This window comes from Castor canadensis, chromosome 5 (assembly GCF_047511655.1).
Source record: "Castor canadensis chromosome 5, mCasCan1.hap1v2, whole genome shotgun sequence".
NCBI lineage: Eukaryota > Metazoa > Chordata > Mammalia > Rodentia > Castoridae > Castor > Castor canadensis.
In genome coordinates, this window is record NC_133390.1 from 181,438,435 (window position 1) to 181,456,834 (window position 18,400).

The 18,400-nt window shown below is 46.2% G+C and overlaps 1 protein-coding gene across 4 annotated transcripts; it reads right to left on the reverse strand.

The window, feature by feature from the left end:
- Positions 1-927: 927 nt before the first annotated feature.
- Ythdf1 (YTH N6-methyladenosine RNA binding protein F1) lies at positions 928-18,150 on the reverse strand. Of its 4 annotated transcripts, XM_020173747.2 has the most exons (5): positions 18,042-18,150; positions 17,662-17,686; positions 16,466-16,545; positions 6,229-7,749; positions 928-2,237 (listed from the first exon to the last, which is right to left on the reverse strand). In XM_020173747.2, exons 1-5 carry the CDS (start codon positions 18,066-18,068, stop codon positions 2,211-2,213), a joined length of 1,680 nt encoding a protein of 559 aa, XP_020029336.1. In that variant the 5' UTR covers positions 18,069-18,150; the 3' UTR covers positions 928-2,210. The 4 variants fall into 4 exon arrangements, with proteins under 4 accessions (XP_020029336.1, XP_073931207.1, XP_073931208.1 ...); XM_074075106.1 differs by lacking the exon at positions 17,662-17,686 and having other exon boundaries at positions 18,042-18,116; XM_074075107.1 differs by lacking the exons at positions 16,466-16,545; positions 17,662-17,686 and having other exon boundaries at positions 18,042-18,134.
- Between the last annotated feature and the right edge of the window lie 250 nt (positions 18,151-18,400).

The window sequence follows — 18,400 nt, forward strand, 5'->3', positions numbered from 1 at the left end:
CAATCTCCATGGTGACCAACAACCCTGTCCTCCCTGGTGCTGACACCCTGTTGTAACATGCACTTCTCAGGATCTCTCAGCTGGCCCCTCTAAAGCCTATGAATTGGTGCATTTTTAAAGGAGCCCAAGAATCACATGCAATAAAATGGCACAGAATGAGGAAATTAACCAGTTTACATTTTCTAAAATAAAATTCTGATGTGCAAGTACTTCTTCATACACATGTATGAACAAAATAATGAAGCCCATTAAAAGCTGTTTAGAAAAGGAGGCAGGATAAGAAAGAGTAATGGGGCAAATCTGATCAAAATCATTGTATACATGTATGAAGTATAACAATGAAACCCCTCTGTGTGATTAACATACACTAATAAAAGAGGAAAAATTTAAAAATAAAAACCTCAAAGTGATTTAAGCAACAGAGGACAGAATAAACATTCCACCTTTGACTGGCAAGACCTTGAGACTATTTTTCTTACTGTCAAATTCTGCAGAGGTGGTGACTGCCTGGGAAAAGGGGATGATTTCTGGGATGTCAAAAATGGGGCAGCTGTACACTTGGGTTCGCATTTCATTTTTGTAAACTTTACTTCCCAAGGAAATTGCTATGAATAAATACTAAACAATTGTTATGCTTGTGGAGTTATCAGACAGCACACTGTCTGCAGCTTGAAACACCTAGAGAGAGGGAAGGAGGGGAGGGAGATAGGGAGACTGGGAGGAAGCCAGCACAAGATGAGCTTGCAAGTCAGGTGATGCTCCCACAGCCGTCTCCTTCTTTGTGCCTACAGATTCTTGAGAACAAGGTGTTGGAACTAGATTCTAAGTCACAACTGCTCAGACAGTGACTGCTTCACTAGCACTGAAGGTACAACAAAAACAAGGCAGGTCCCCTGTGCGGCAGGGGAAGCACAAGAGCACACGGGCTTGCTAAACAGGTGTGTTTATTAAGGCTTGTATACTCCTAGAGGACAGGTATCCGACTGTTGTCCATGACTCCATACAGGCAGTAACAGCTCGAAGAAGTGACACGTTCTAAATACAAGTCTAAATAATACAGCTTAAACTTTAACTCAGAGGGTCTTTTGGAGTAAATAGTTTCGGAAGGTATCTGCTCTCTAAGACAGTAAGGATCCTCTACGCTGGGCACGTGCAGATTTGGTGTGCGAGGGCGTCGGGCATGAGCACCACTTTCATGCTAAACTCCAACTCCAGGTGGCGGTGAGCTCCTCAACGGCCCCTCATTCCACAAAACATGACAGCAAATTCGTTTTCTAAAAATAGTTTTTGATTTTTGTTTTTATCCATTCAACAGGAAAAAAATTTAGACACACACATTGAAATTTACAGTCGGCAGCATCACCCCTCACACTATCAGATCCTACACTTAAAGCTTAGCATTATTGGTATAAAAACTTAAGACAGCTTTAGGACTCTCAAGTGAAGAAAAGAGGGAAATTAAAAATGATCTGCAAACGAGCAAAAACGCCTGAACGCTGCACCAGACCTGAATTAGATCCTCTACACACGGAGCCCCATTCTCACCTAGTCAATCAGACAGCATCAGGGAGGGGCAAAGCAGCCCACTTGGCCTGGGCAATGCAGCGTGAAGGACGGCCTTTCCAAAAGCCCAAATGTGGTCACCACATTTGAAAACTAAGTTATCTTTCTGCCTAATAGCAAAACCAAACAGGCAGGTTAGCATTTTAGACAGACAGTAAAAACAGCAAACCAGCCGAACAGGGTGATCACTAACCTTTCAATTTCAGTACTGGTAGATTTTAACAGCATACTCTAATGACAAAACATTGTATGGGCTCTTATGTGTGCTCTAAAGCAGTACAGGGGCGTGAAATATTAAATAACTAGATATAAGAATGAGAACATAATTTCTGCCAAAATAAAAAATCTTTGGGATGTATTAGGTTTTGTTTTGTTTTGAAGGACATTTATATTTCGCATTACGTCAGTCTGATAAGCTGACAAAAATATTCCTTTATTAGTGAGTTCTACAATATTATAATACATAGAAAAAAATACAAATGAATGCAGATCCATCTGGCAAAAATGAACTACAAAGATAAAGATGCAACAATTCAACCCCGCACGAGGACGACACACTGGAGCTGACGCCAAAGACAGCACCAAGCATACAGTTTTAAAACTCTGTTTTCAAAGTCAACTGTTAACCACAAGAAACTGGCTTGTCCTTATTGTTTGTTTCGATTCTGCCGTTCCTGCAAAAAGAAAAAGGAGAGGAAGTCAACACGCTGAGCAGTGAATTGCCACAAATATAAGGCCCAAGGCCGCCCTGTAGATGTGGATGTGGTGTTCTCTGCTCCACCAACCAGTCCACACTAGCCCATGTGGCTCTGAACAGTTGAGGAACCTGGTCCCACAGACCAGGGCAGGGCACCATCTACAACTAGGCCCCATGCTTGGTGCAAGGTTCTCCCAAGAATGCCCGCTGCTAAAGGAGTTGTATGGGTACCTCTCCCATGCTCAGCTCTCCCGTCTCACGTCACTGTCATGCCTCATGGAGAGACACTGGAGACACTAAACTGTCTGCACCCAGAGGAAGGAACTAGCATGCAAAGGGCACTCAAGTGTGCCAGGCACACAGGAACTGCTCTTTTGTATTTTCTCTCATTTTAATGTCCTAGTGGCTCAGGATACCAAAATCTGTCCAGTTGGCTAAAGGGTATGCTCTGAGTCATGTGGCTAAGGGAGGGCAAGAGGACAAGTTGGGGTCCATCCAGTTCAGACCCTTTCCACAGCCAAAGTCGCCCTGATGCTAAACAGAACATCATGGCCTCCACCAAGGCTGACTGATTTGGAGAAAGGCTCCTCTGGTCAGTCTGCTTCCTACTTCCATGAAGAAAATATATGCTTAACATACAAGTCTGGGACTTAGATCCAACTCTTCCCACAACTGCCTGAGTTCTGATCACTGAGTCTAAAAGCCATCTGTCTTTCCTAACAATACAGTATCTAAATTCAGCTCTCAACATAAAAACATACTCGATGCAAGCAAGGAGCACATACCATGCCACTTGGTTACAGGTATGTCCCTGCATATCCACCCTAGGTGCAAACTAGGAAGAAAACTGAGGGGCAGAATGACCCAGCATTCAAAGTGTAGTTAGACGACAATCTGAACTCTCCTCCTATGCTAAAGATGGACTGAGCATGTGCCAAGTGCTGGGATGGACACCATGCACAGTCCAGGGAAGAGCCTCTGGGCGTGGCCACTCTTCTCACAGACCTGTGCATCCCATCTTGAGGAGGCTGCAGTACACCATGAGCAAGGAGAGCTAATACTAAGAATTCAAATCTTCTCTACTCAGAGGTGTAAAACTGGAAAAATTAAAAATTTTACATGTTAAAAATGACAATGATTAAAAATGTGTTGAACATCTTCAGAATATATCTATGTAAATGCTTAAAAATAATATACATTAAAAAATTTTAAATGCAGAAAAAAGTCTACATTTTACATTTCCTTAAAAATTCTCGTCTACCAGCCAGTCTCTCTCTCAAATCCAAATGGCTGCTAGCAAAGCACCTAGAAGAGGAAGGCTATGCAGTGCCTGGCTCCCTCCAGCCCTATGAATAGCTATGAAGTTCACCACCTGCTCCTTAAAAAAAGAAACATTACTCATAAGATCTCAGAGGAAAGAAAGAAAAAAACAAAAAAGCTGACAGAGGAAGCACAGCTCATCCTTACATGAGTGTAAGTGCTTATTCCTAAATTCTCCCCTCTACCCGGTTCTCCAAAGTCAACTGCCTCTCCTTGAGTTGCCTGGTATATGCAGAGGACCCAGAAGCTGGGGCTGTGTCAGGCTAGGGCACCCCTCAAAGTCTCCAGCATGGTACACACTGTGTGGAACACAAAACTCTCACTGTCTTAAACACCTAAGGAGGACTATTTATAAATTAAAAAAAAACAATGTATCAATCTAGGTCTGACACACTGCCTTGTTAGTGCTTCCTACAAAATCAGTGTGTTTCCAAATTTATAGCTGGACAGGGAAACTTTGCAAAAACTTTTAACTATATTTCACTTTCTAAACACTAGGTACAGTAATCCTGCCTTATTCAGACGTATGGCACATAGTTTTGATCAAACACACACACACAAAATCACTTGGGCACAGGGGCTCACTTGTAATCCCAGCTCCTTGTGAGGGAGATCAGGAAGATTGCAGTTCAAGGTCAGCCTGGGCAAAAAGTTAGCAAGACTCCATCTCAAATCAATAAACCAAGCATGGTGACATACATATATAATCCCAGCCACAAGGGAGGCAATAGGAAGGCGCATCAAAGCCCAAGGCCAACTCAGGGCAAAAACATGAAATCTTATCTGAAAAATAAAGTGAAAAAGGGCAGGGGCGTGGCTCAAGTGGTAGAGCACCTGCCAAGCAAGAGGCCTTGAGCTCAAACCCTATACTGCACAAAAACAAAAATCACAAATTTCAGAAACGATCATTTTTAATTCTCACACACGCATTACACAGCTCAGCTGATGTGGAGAGGCTCTGAGTCTCACATTATCATCAGTTGTGTTTAAATTGTGTGATCTACTGAGCATTTCCGTGCCCTTAATTTTGTGAAAATCTGCCTCCCCAAAAGCAAATAGGGCCCAAAAAGAAAGGTTAAGAGTTAATGTTCTTAACTGAAGTGATAAAGTGAAAATTTTAGATGTGTGGAAAGATGGCATGTCTTTAGTGGAAACTGGGTGGCTCTATGGGAAGAACGAATCAAGCATCTGCAAGGTTCAGCAGTGAAAGCTATCCATCCTAGCATTTGTGGGGTTTTTTCCCTCCATAGCAGTCTCCTTATAATCAAATACCCATAGATACCAAGGATCTACTATATTTTTAAAATCAAAACCATTCAAAAGTGAAGAGGTGTGTGTGATGAACAAAAGATGGGTCTGTTTGCTCAGAGGTCCTGAGAACCTTGGAGATCTGCCAGGGCCCTGGCCAGTTTTTATAGCCCTGAGGAAGGAGTGCTCCTAACTCTTTGAAGTTACTTCATTAACACTAGACCACACTCCTCAGTAGAAACCTGGAGTCTCAATCCCATACACCTAGGGTTCTGCTCTGATAAACCAACAGCCCACCCTTAGAAAGAACTCCAAGTACCTGGCAGGCAGCTAGCACTGTGTAGCCAGGGGACACATCAGTCTAAGGACAGTCCCAGAACCACCTCCATCTCTCTACACAGCCCAGTGAGCTTAAAAGATACTTGAAATTCTACCTGAATTCTGCAGTGACAAATTATTTGTCACCTTCAATATAAATTAACACTGAACAACATGGATCAAAAGCTTTAGGCCAGGCTGACACTGTTCATAGGTCACCAAGTCCTTCCTAGGGTGTTCCTCAGGCAAATTAGACAGGCACATCTCCAGAGTTCTCCAAGTGGCACAAGCATCCAGACTTAGGACAGATGCCCATGGGCCCTGCAGGCCTTTCACCACAAGGCTTAACCCAAGACTCCATATAAAAATGCAACTGTCTAAAGATTGAGTTGTTACAATGCAACTTTTAAGACACTAGAAGTTTTAAAAACACTAACCAGATCAGGGGCAGAATTTTATACCTAAATGCACTGCCAACTTTTGGAACCCAGTGCACTTTAGGGAAACCCACGCATTCAGTATTTAAGAGGAAAAACTGAACACACACATAGACAGCCACAAGTGTAAAGCTGGACCTCAATTTCATTAACTGTTAATTATCCCTGTTCTGACCCTGCAAATCTAGCAATTCAGTACAGCCACATGCTGCATTAATGACATTCTACCTATGACAGTGGTCCTTCAGGGTTATATTGCCTGGTGATGCCATGGGGTCTTATTTTGGGTACGTGCACTGTGATGCTGGCAGAGCCACAAAATCACCCAACAATGCATTTCTCAGAGTATGTCCCATTGTTACGCAACGCATGGCTGTGTCATTTTACAAAAATACCAAAAAAAGCAGCACTACCGCACGCCCCATCTACAGTCTCTCTGCTCAAATGTCACTCCTGCATCCTCCTAGTGATGGTGAAGGGAAAAGCATGGAGACACTGCCTGTGCTTTCTAGACCATCAGCCTCGCCCGAGGCCTGTCTCTGGACCATCAGTGGATTGCCCATCACTTCCTGCCTTGCCCTGGCTGCTCAGGCTGCCTGGTGAGCACAGTCACTGAGGCAGACACGTGTGTGACAGGTACCTCACCTTGCGCACTACCTCCTCCTCCTCCTGGCGCTTCTCATAGTGAGAAAAGTCATCGAAGATAGAGGTTGTGTGCTTATAGGAAGCGATAATCTTCAGCACTTGTTTTGCCTTTTCCAAGGGCACCTCCTGCGTGTCACGGGAGTTTGTGACAGGTTTGTTGTCATTATTCTCCAGCCTGATGTGCCTGAGCTGGTTATTGGGCACGTCCTTGACAAAAATCCACTTCACATCAAACTTCCCCTTCCACTTGTCCTGAGACCAGACCCCAGCACTGGTGCCATAGTCCACGGGGGACTTCATCTCGGCCACCCCACAGAAATGCCCACTTCCATTGACACTGAAGAGCAGGTAGACAGGACCTTTGCTGCTCAGAGAGCGGAAGGCGCTGTCGAGGCGCTTGTTGCCATGTTCTGTGCTACACCAAATGGAATACTTGATGGAGCGGTGGATGTCATCCTCCGAATAGCTCTTTATGATGAATACCCGTCCACTTTTAAGATTCCAGTCAAACTCTTTAGGGTTATAGCTGTGGGCTGCTTTCAGTTTCTCAAGGACAGGGTGGGACTCTACACTCGGGGCAGAAGCAGGCTGGGCGTTGCCAGGAGAGTTACTGTCATTGCTGGCCCCTCCACTCTGCCCAAATGCGGCATTTCTGTTGCGAGGGGCAACCCAGCGGGGCTGGGGTGGCTGCTGAGGGTTCTGATACTGTGGTTGGGTCAAAGGGGGAGGTGGAGCAGGAAGAGGCTGAGCTACCTGCTGGGGCTGTGGGACAGCCTGGGGGGATGGTACCTGCTGTGGGGCGGGCGCCTTCGGCACTGGCCCCTTGTTATCCCAGGTGCCAATGTCCATGTTATGCTTGATAGGTGGAGGAGGCAGTGCGCCCCCCATCACAGGCCCACTCTTTGTTTTCATTTTAGGCTGTGGCTTTGCAGGCTTGCTGGCAATGGCAGCCCAGGAGGTTGGTTTTGAAACTGGCATGTTTACATTTGTCCCACCGTTGCCAGAAAGGACACCAGTCAGTGCCACACTGTTGACAACTGAGCCCACCGTCTTGACTGCAGAGGTGGTGACATCCCCGATTTTCAGGCCAACCATGCCCTGTTCCAGGCTGTTCATCCCAGGGGCCTTGTTGAGGGTGTCGCTGTGAAAGCCTGTCTGCCCATCCACGACTGTGCCACCCAGAGAGCTTGGCGGGTACGTGTAACTGTTTCCATATGCTGAACTCTGAGTCTGTTGCCCTTGAGAACCACTTGTCCCCCATGCTGAGAATGCAGGGTTTTCAGGGAAAAAGTTGAATCTGTGCTGATAGATGTTGTTCCCCAGGCCACCAGGCTGCCCAAAAACAGCATCATGCATAAAATGATGATCTCCATTACTGAGCTGTCCATAGGTGGTGAGGTATGGAATCGGAGGGTCCCCTGCGGTAGACCATGGGGCCTCATTGAGGGAATAAGGAAATCCAATGGACGGTGGGTAGTAGCTGGACAGGTAGGGATCGCTCATCGAGGGGTAACTGTTACTCTGTGAAAACAAATAGGTGACAAGTTAATATCGATGTCACACAAGCAGAGACACCAAGCATGCCAACCACATCTGCACACAGTCTGAGCAGAAATGATCCTGGCACAGTACAGGATTGTTCCTTCCTAAAGGAAAGCCAAGGTCACCAATGTGACAACAAAGTCAAGACCAGAGGAATTAGTGAGGAATACAACGGCAGCAGTGACCTCAACAAAGCTCCTTTTCAATGGCCAGAGCTCAGGTTAAACAACAGCTGAACCACTCTGGGACTGGCTAGGCAGCAGCACCCTTCTGCTTTTACCATCAAGAGGGATCCATTTAAAGGAATCCAGAGTGGGAATCAACTCTCTCCTGCAGCAGTAATGCTGACAGTGACTACTTACAGCACAGCAACAAATGCAAACAGCTTTAGAAAGACACTGAGATGTTTCTGATAACAAAACAGGGTGTTCAGGGCCATGAGACATCCCAGGTGTCTTACATCTGGACCTCAGGACTCCTTGCCATCCTTCAAGGGCCTCCTTAGAGGCCCCTTCCCCATGCTTTTCCTGATAGCAGCCCCCAACTGAGTCTAGAATCTGGACTCATTCCTATGGTTTCTTGGGCATAGCCATGGGCTCTCAAGAGTTGGCCTGGCAGTAGTGTCCCCTGGCCAGTTGCAGCTCCTTTGTCTTAAAAGCAAGTCCCTCAAGGGTGGGGAATCTGTTCTCTGGCACAGTTGAACTTAATTTTGAGTGCTACCTTCATCTGGGCTGCCTTTCTAGACCTCCCCCTGTCTGCACGGCAGCAAAATCTCAGAGAAGGTCTCTAAAGTGGCTGATCAAAGGCACTATGGCCTCAGTGGAAGATGAAGTGCTTTGGTACCTTGTCTTAGAGGTCTCTGAGGTGCCAATGAGGATGCAGGTGCAAACTTTGGATCAGTAGCTCTGGGAAGATGTCTCCTTGGAGGAAAACTTGCCTGAGGTCTAGTCAGAACTGGACCCCACCCCACATGCTACCTGAAGTAAATGAAGATACCTTCCTGTGATGTGGTGAACCTATGCAGGGTGCTAGAGGAATGGGAAGTGCCCTGTGTAAGGTAAGGAAAGCTCCACATATCAAAACATTTCAGAATCATGTTGTAAAATGAAACAAAAATGTTTTCCCTGTAATGAAAGCTTTTGAGATTCTACAAATCAGACTGTCGATATTCTATAAACATTAGAAAAACTTTATCTCATCTTCCTCTGAAAGCATTTCAATGATTTTGGCTCCTTTAATTTCCCCCTCACATGCCTCCACCCAGCAGCCCTCAAAGCAGCCTGTGTGGCAGAGTCAGCCAGGAGGGAAAGCAAGTCAATGAGAGGTCTGAGTGGGGACCTGCTCTGAGAGGGATGCCACAGGACCAAGCAGTGATCCTTCCAAAGGGAGGCCAGCTCTCTTCCTCAGCAGTGGCAATCTCCTCAACACATGAAAAGGACAAATGGAGAAGCAAAGATCTAGTGGTGATGTAGCATTCTAACCCACTTGGTCACAAACCAACAGCAACAGAAGCAGGGCCACTGAAAGAGATGCCCAGGTTACTGCAACAAGATACAATTTAGGAAATCAGTTTAGGCATATCCCTCAAAGTCCACTTGAAGTCTTACCATCAAACAGATGGTAGGCACAGGTCACAGACTGAGCTGAGAAAATGGCCCATCACACTCCTTCCGGTGTAGCAGGTGGCCCTCTGCTGTTCCCCAGACTGCACTGTGTAATGGGAGTCAGTGTAATGTGGGTTCAAGACAACTTTACCAGAACCCCACACAAATCCTGCTTCTTTAGGTTTAGAACACAAAGGTCATAGCTATCTTTCCCCTACAAAAAACATCATACCACAGGACAGGAGGAAGCACAAGTTCAATTAAAAATGTGTATGAGTAGCTAAGCTCATGCCTGTAATCTTAGTTACTTGGGAGATTGAGATCAGGAGGACCGCAGTTCAAAGCCAGTTGGGACAAATAGTTTGTGAGAACCCATCTCAACAAACAGCTGAGCACAGTAGCAAGCTATGCAGGTGGCTGAGCCTGGGAAGATTGTAGTTCCAGGCCAGCCCCAGCAAAAAAGTTTTAGATCCCACCTCAACCAAAAAGTGCTGGGTATGAGTGTGCGTAACTGTTGTTCATCAACAGCATGGAGCCTAAAACAGGAGGATTGTGACCCAAGCCGGCCTGGGCAAAAAACAAGACCCTATCTCCAAAATAACCAGAGCTAAAAGAGCTGGAGGAGTAGCTCAAGCAGTAGAATGCCTGACTCACAAGCATGAAGCCTTGAGTCCAAACCCCAGTACCCACCTCCCAAAAAAAGGATACATGTACATGTATATACACATACACACAGTAGGACAGGAAGTGCTTGGGAAGAGAAGTGGTCAGGCAGCAGGGAAGGTGCAGCCTTGGGAAGACCTCACCTCTCCTCTTTTCTGAGGTTTTAGGTGGAGGAGATAAAATAAACAACAGTGAAACTGAGCATCACTGAAAAATTGCAAATCTATTCAGACTACACATTTAAATTTGTAACAAAAGGACAAAGCTAAAGATTCCTAATTTCAAATTCCTAGTTAAAGAAAGCTGATGTAACAGTAGCAAGTGTGAAGCTACTAGTTTAAACCCTAGTCCTGTCCCCACCCACAAAAAAGCTGTAGTATACAAAGAGGTCTCTGCAAAGTGCTGCAGGCCTACAGATGGCTGTCACAACACTGAATCATGCCTGCTCTCACCTCTTAACTCCACTCTGCCACAGCCCCACCGCCTGTGACCCTTTCAGTTAGCGGGCTGCAGGACCACACAGGCATTATGCGTCCAATTTCAAGCTTTACCTCAATGCATTTGACAGCTTAGTTTCTGTTATGCCTGCCATGTTTTTTCCCAATCTCTGAAAGCAAAGCTGTAGGTTACTCTACAAAGCTATCTAGAGCAGACCAAGCTCTAAAGGAGAGAAGATGGTTCTACAGCTCTGTATGCCAGGCTAAATACTAGGCTGTGTGCCCTGCTACATGACTTCCCTGGGAAGGGAAGGAAGCAATTTCCAGTCACAGCCTGTAGTGTATGCTGACTGTCTAGTCTAAACTCACAGTACATTACTTCGAATGTACCCTAGAAATGCATAGGGGCTACTTGTAAAGCACACAGAGTCTGCTGGAGCCCTCAGTCTCCCCAACTTGTGCATGCTCAAGGCAGGACCTTTCTTAGCTTGGTAGTTTCATGAGGCAGTCTAAGCTACCAGTATTTAGGTGTATTTATCGGGATCACAGCTGAATAAGCTAAAGTAAAGCAAATAAGTTCAAAGCTTGTTCCTCACACACGAACAATTCTGAGTGCACTTGGACTCAAGATACCACTGGAACCATATCCAAGACTTCTAATCAACCCTGGGTATGATAAGACCACCCAAGGGAGACTAACACATCTTACAGGCAAAATCAAAGCCCACTGACAGAAGAAAATACATTTTTTGAATGCTTAAGGTTCCTCCTCCAATCAAACTGGAAAATAATAAACTAAATAGACTATCCAAACAAAGAAATAAGGAAATTTTAAGTAATCAGTGACTGCTATCCCTAGATCATTTGGAACAACAAATAGCAACACAATAAAGCCATAAACTTATTCTAGAATTAAAAAAATTTTTTTTCTGCACTTATTCAAGTTTAATAACCTTTTGGTCTTTTAAGACCCTCCCCCCCCACCACCAAAAAAAAAAAAAAAAGAAGCCCAAACTGAATGACTAGAGCTATGTAACCTGAAGTTGAAATATTAACTGAGAAGGAAAAGAATTCTGAAATAATCCAAACACTTTAAGTTTCACAAACAATGAAGCAACTAGGCATTGACCAAGAGAGAGAGACTAGAGAGAGGAGCAGAAACACAGCAGAACACCTCAGAAATATGCTGAGAAGCCTGTTCTTCATCAAATCAAATCAATTACAAAGAAGGAAAAGTATCTATCAGGAGCAATGCTGAAAAGTGACCAAGTGACCCAGACTTCTGGGAAACACTTGGTTCAGGGTGGGACAGGCCCACAAGGGTGACCATGTTGCTTCAGGAGAAGCTGAGAAGACAGCAGAAATGCACAGAAAACAGCAAATGCTTATATGGCTGCTCACTTTTCCTATATCTTAAATGCTGGTCCTTCTGAGGCTGTAATTTCAGCCTCTCAGCTGGTAGACCCACTGCATCCTTCCAGACGCACTTCTGGAAAGCAGTAGTGATGGCAGACTCCTCCTTAATGGGCACCACCACCTTTCATGGAGGCCCATGTTATTTAGGTGCAAGCACAGAAGCCAATGCCAGGCACAGGCCTGGATGACCAGGAACACATCTGCTGAACCTTCAGGTTGTTGTGGGCCACCAGAATTGCCTGAACACAGCAGTAACCCAAGTGCTAAGTGTCTCATAGCTCTTCACATGCCAACAGCAGCCGTAGACAGCCTGACAAAGCACAGCGTTATTTAACTTGGCTTTGCACTGCCACATGAAAAAACCACCAAAACCTTAGGCAACAGGGCAAGTACAACTAAGACAAGCTAAGTCAGGCACCAGTGGCTCACGTCTGTAATCCTAGTTACTGGGAGGCAGAGATCAGGAGGCTTGTAGTTCCAGGTCAGCCCCAGGCAAAGTTTGTGAGATCCTATCTTGAAAATACCCAACACAAAAAAGGGACAGTGGAGTGGCTGTAGTGATAGAGCACCTGCCTAGCAAAGTGTGAGGCCCTGAGTTCAAACCCCAGTACCATCAAAAAAAAAAAAAAAAAAATCCAAAAAAAACACACAATAAGCTAACAATTCTCAAGGCAGTGGCTTTTTTGGATAAAGTAGAGGTACAAACTTCAATGTGACCACACAAGATAACACCTGAGTGATGGCGTATGTCAGGGAGTGAGTGACACAACACTGAATACTAGGACAACCTACACTCATCAAAAACTCCAAGTCTAGAGGCAGTAACAATTCCCAAATGACTCAAGACCAACAGTAAAATAAGGAGAATTCAAAGCAGGGAGGCAGAACATCATGGTCCTATATGAAGAAACAAGCAGCGCAGAGGTAACAGACAGGACGGGCATCTGCCAAATATTAAAAGCAGCGCCCTCCTCCACCTGAGCAAAGCTTGTTTCCGCAGGTCAAGGGGCTGCTCAAAATGAAATTTAATCCTTACATCGGAGTACCTGATTAAAAGCATGGCTCCCCAAAGTAGTCCAGAAAAGACAAACTAATTACAAATTGCCAGCACTGGAAGTCACAACAGGAAAATTTATGAAAACACTTATAAAATGAACATTCTCTATTATACTTAGAACACAACTGAATCAGAAAAAACAAAAACAGTTTAGTTTCCTTACTTTCTGTTCCTGTCAGGGATGGCTAAGCACCAAGTGTGTTGACAACTGAGCACCTGAAATGCAGGTGCAGGTGGTACTACCTACCCTGTGCCCAGGTGCCCTCGGCTCATTTGTCAGTGGTGGTCAGAGGTCACAGCACACAAGCTGCTGCTCTCTGGCTAGCAAGTAAGGCCTGGTGGCCAGCGGCAACTGTTCCCAACTCAGCCATCACTCAGAGGCAGTTGTAAGACCTGCTCTAAGGCATCTCACAATCCTTCATTTCCCAGAAAACAAGAGGAACCAGGAAACTAGAAAGCCTGAGCCAACAAAGCCTCAAACAAGGAAATCAGGACAATTAAGCCCAGCCCAGAGTCCTTTACTCTATATCCCTCTCATTTCCAGAAAGGATGTCAACATACATCACAGACCAGAAGCAGGGACATGGAACTGCTTCAAGTAGGATGCATCTTAGGGGTAACTACAGAAACACCAGACCCACAGCAGGGAGAGTGAGGCTGTCTGAGACAACAAACCCATCGTGGTCCACAGAATTACACTAACCTAACTTAATGGCATGTGGTATGCTCATAAAGATGTCCAAATCACCGGGCAACAGTGGCTCACACCTATAATCCTAGCTACTCAGGAGGATTGTGGTTTAAAGCCAGCCTGGAAAAACAGTTCACGGGACCCTATCTCAAAAAAACCCATCACATGGGTTCTAACCTTTTTGAATACTGGCTTACATATGAGAGTATTTCTTTGATATCCTTTTGAGTTACTGATATTTTTGTTTTTGTTCTTAGGTTGAGGTGAAAAATCTGGTTTGAAATCTCCATGGAGGACTACAGCATTTCAATTGTGAATCTGAATCAATTTCCCAATTGACTTACTACTGTATTAAAAATGCTTTAATTAATTACAAAAAAAAAAAAAAAAAAAACCCATCACAAAAAACGGGCTGGTGGAATGGCTCAAATCCCAGTAGCAGGGGGAAAAAAAAGTCCAAACCATTCAAAGTATCATAATTTTATAAAATGAAAAAGCACAGTTACCTCCAGCTGACCACATAAACCATATCTGGATTCAAAATAAGGGCTGAGGATTGGCCCACTGTCATCCCTGTTGTCAAGGCTCTGCAGGCATGCTATGTGTAAGGTGAAAGTCACAGAACTGTGTTAAACATGTGCAGCTCACCATGCATTAGAAGCATCAACAGAGCTGCTACACACACACACACACACACACACACACACAGAGGAGTCTGTGTGGTACTTAGCACACCACCAGGATTCTGAGCTTTTTGCTATCAGTCACACCAAACACCTCTCTTCTGGCTGGACACCATGGCACAGCTCTCATCTGAGAATGCAACAGAGTGCTTTTCTAAATGGCAGCCTCCATCAGAAGAGTCCAAACTTAGAGGCAGTAACAATTCCCAAATAACTCATGACTGAAACAGCAAATTAAGGAGAATTCAAGGAAGGGAGGCAGAATGAAGTTGTGGTCCCCTGTAAGAAAGAAGCAACACAAAGAACAAGGCAGGCATTTGCTGAATGACTGACAGTTCCAGTTCCTCCACCCGGACAAGCTATGTCCTCACTGGTCCTCAGCTGCTTCATCTGTAAGCGAAGACTAAAGAGCTCTTCTGATCTCTTAAAGTTGGGTTGTTCTGGAAAATCTGTTATCAAGCCATCAGCAGAGCAGATTTACTCTCAAGTGACATGCTGATGAATCACCTTGCTCAAAAGTGCACTTCATAACATACAAAACACAAAGGGGCCATTTTAAAGCTGTTCATTTCTTTTACCATGGCTTCCCCAGCAGTAAAACAACTATGACCAAGTACTGACAGCAAAAAACAATCTACTTCATTTTTATAGAAATATTTTCAAGTAACACTAGAGTTTCTACTTTATGAAAATACATTTCAAGTGTAGTGGAACAAACTCTCTCTCATTGTTTTGGTTAAAATTGAGTACATAATCTTGGCAAGGCGCCCATGACTCACAGCTGTAGTCCTAGCTACTCAGGAGGTAGGGATTAGGAGGATCTAGGTTTGAAGCCAGCCCCGGGGCAAATAGTTCGTGAGACACTATCTCAAAAAAAAAACCAATCACAAAAAAATAGAGCTGGTGGAGTGGCTCAAGGTGAAGGCCCTGAGTTCAAACTCCAGAACTGCAAGAAAAAAAAAAGAATAGTGCATAATCTTGCATAAGAAAAGTAGGAAATAAGATATTTATTTAACTTGCCATTACCTTGGCCAAAAGCCTGTGGCTGAGGGTAGGTGGGTTCTGCAACACCCTGTTGCCTGGACAAGCGCCAGATTATCAGGGGCAACCAAGCTACCCAGCAGGTCAAGACTCCCTCCATACAGTTTCACGGGCTCCTAAGCTGCTGACATGCCAAATGAAACAGGAAGGAGGAGAATGGAGAAAATTTCTAAGAAAGTCTAAGATGCTTCAGAAAAGAGCAGATGAGAAAGAAAACAGGCAGACTATTTCAGTACAGCACAGGGAAGAGGCAAAGCCTCGCTTTAATCTGAAGTAAATATACACGGTACATTTTAAAGTAGCAGATACTGTGGTTAAACCAACCGGTCCATGGTTTTTAACCAGGGCAATTCTGTCCCCAAGAGACATCTGCAATTGTCACAACTGGAGTGGGGGAAATGCTTATGAAATCTTTAGAAGCCAGGGAGGGTGGTAAACATCCTACAGTGCACAGAACAGTCAAAACAATGTTCTAGTCCAAAATGTTCCTGATGCCAGGGCTGACAAACTCTGAACTACCTGAGAAAATAAGGCAGCTATGACTTGCTGGACTATATCAAGTAGGTTCTCAGCACTTTACACACACCGTCTAATGTCATCCTCCCAACAATTCTATGAGAAGTTACTACTATTTGTTTCATGGAAAAGGAAACTGAGGCACAGAAGGCAAGCCACTGGATGCACATGGAGTTAAGTTTTGAACTCAGGATAGCAATCTGGCTCCACCATCCAGGGCTTAGCTATTCTCCTAAACCACAGTTGTAATCCTCCAGAGCCAGAACGCCTCAAAACTATGCACACCTGCACTCCATCATTTGTAGGTCACTGATGCAGTGACCTACAAATGTTCAGGCCCACTAGGCCTGCCCCCCAGCACCAAAGGGGTGTTATTTGTCCAGGGAGAAAACCATCTCCGTCACACTAATACCCAGATCAAACGGAAGGAAGTGCTCAAAGCAAGTCTTCAAGACTATTATATCACTTCTAATATTTCTAGCCTTCTTTCTTATTTAGAATTTAAAAAAAAAATAGAGATGACAGTAAAACTGGGTTACAAACAATTAAAATTAATTTTAACATAAAAAATATGCTAACAAACTCACCGGATTGGACTGTCCAGAAAGGTAGGGCTCAAAGTCATTGTCATGAACTGTATCCTTCTGATGCAAAGAACCATTTTGTACTAGAACAAGAAGTTGCAAAATATTATCTTCAAGTTTTAAGATTACTTTTAAGCACGGAAATTAAAGTTAGCAAGATCCGTTCTCAATTTCTAGTAGAAATTATGATTTTATTTTAAAATGGGCACAGTAGTATAGAACTGATGTTTACACACCTAATTAGAATGATAATGCAGAACTTTTAACAATTTAAGCTACATTTTCGGTAAAGACAGTAATTTGGTAGGATGCTGACAAAGTACAGGTGCAAACAAAATAAAATGGCAAATAATGTGCCATTATTTGCTGGCTGGAATCCAGGGCCTTCCACATGCCAGGCAAAAGCTCTACGACTGAGCCATATCCCCAGCTCATGAAATCCACAGGGTCTCAGAAGATCTACATCAGGCAAACAGAGGATGGAGGTTCCAAAAGCCAAGCTGCTGCCTGTGGAGAAGTGGGGACAGGATGTTCGGCTGGGAAAGTGCTGTAGCCCAGGCACCGTATTATCTACTCTTCACTTACTTTACACTGTTACAGTGCTCAGCCAGGAAAGGAACGGAATGGTAAATAAACTGCTGGGCCTTTTCCGATCTTAAAAACACCATGAACCATATTTGGTTACACCTGAGTAACACATACACTGGTTAAAAAACATGAAGTGTCACTTACAAGTTCTCACAGGATTGAGTTTGGGGGGGGTGGTTATCCCAAGCCAGAATATCACAGGTGACAACAGACTTACAAGGGCTGTAACTACTGTGGCGGCGTAGCCTACAGTCCTGCGGCTCCCCGAGAGCCATGCCTACTGGGCGGCAGAAGGCAGGTCACTCAGGCCCTGGCACCTGCGCCTGTCCCGTGGGCAATGCCTCGCCTCCTTCCCCTTCCCTCATCACATCAGCGATCTTGCAAGGCGAGGACAGGAGGACTGAACTTTTCCACTTATTTACGTCTCCTTGAAAAGTCCGTCTACGACCTGTCAGATCTCCCGGAAACGCAAAGTTTCATCTCCCCGAAACTGGCAGAGGAAACCAAGTTTCCGGTTCCAGGCCGGGCTTGTGGACATTCTGTTGCCCACGCGGGCGGGCGCTGCCCCGTCCTCCTCCACGGCCCGCAGGCCTTCCCGGAACTCTGCTCACCTTTATTATCTTGTCCTTTTGTTCTCTGCGTCGCCGCAGGCCGGGACGTGCGAGCGGACGCAGCCCAGCCCGGGAAAGGAAAGACAAAGTTACTCTCCGGAGAACGCTCCCCGGCGGGCGAGGCGACCCCGGCCCGGCCTCCAGGGCTCCTGCCCCGCGACCCCGACCTCGGACCCCGTGACCCCGGCCCGACCCCGCGACCCCGGCCCCGCAACCCCGGCCCGGCTTCCAGGTCCGTGGCGCGGCCCCCGCGGCCCCAGACTCGCGACCTCAGCCCGGGCCCTGCGGCCCCAGCCCCGAGACCCTGGCCCGGCGCCCGGCCTCGCAGCCCCGGATCCGAGACCCAGGACCGGCCTCCAGGTGCCCGCCCAGCCCGCTACCTGGGGGTCCACGCTGGTGGCCGACATGCTTCATGAACAGCGCGGCGCGGGACCGGGCGCCCGCCGGCTCGGGCCTCCCGCGAGGCCGGGCCTGTCACGCCGCGCGCGCGCGGCCCCGGGCCCGCCGCCAACTCCGCGGGCGCGGCCGGGCGCGGCGGGCGGCTGCTGGGCGCGCGGGCCGGAGCGGCGGGCGGGCGGGCGGGCGGGCGGCGGGCGGGAGCAGACGAGCTGAGGGGGGAGCCGACTCCAATGGCGGCGGCGGCGGGGACGAGGCTGCGCGACGTCAGCGCGCGGGGCAGGCCGGGAGTGCTGTCGGGCTGCCGCCGATGCGCCTGCGCAGTATCGCCTCACGCACCAGA

What these genes read in the sequence shown, in the direction of transcription:
- Ythdf1 (XM_020173747.2), bottom strand. Translation starts at nt 18,068, where the DNA reads ATGTCGGCCACCAGCGTGGACCCCCAG. An exon ending in TTTCTGGACAGTCCAATCCG is followed by an intron (nt 7,750 to 16,465) that starts GTGAGTTTGTTA and finishes TTGTTTTCACAG; the next exon opens with AGTAACAGTTACCCCTCGAT. An exon ending in AGGAGGAGGTAGTGCGCAAG is followed by an intron (nt 2,238 to 6,228) that starts GTGAGGTACCTG and finishes TTCTTTTTGCAG; the next exon opens with GAACGGCAGAATCGAAACAA.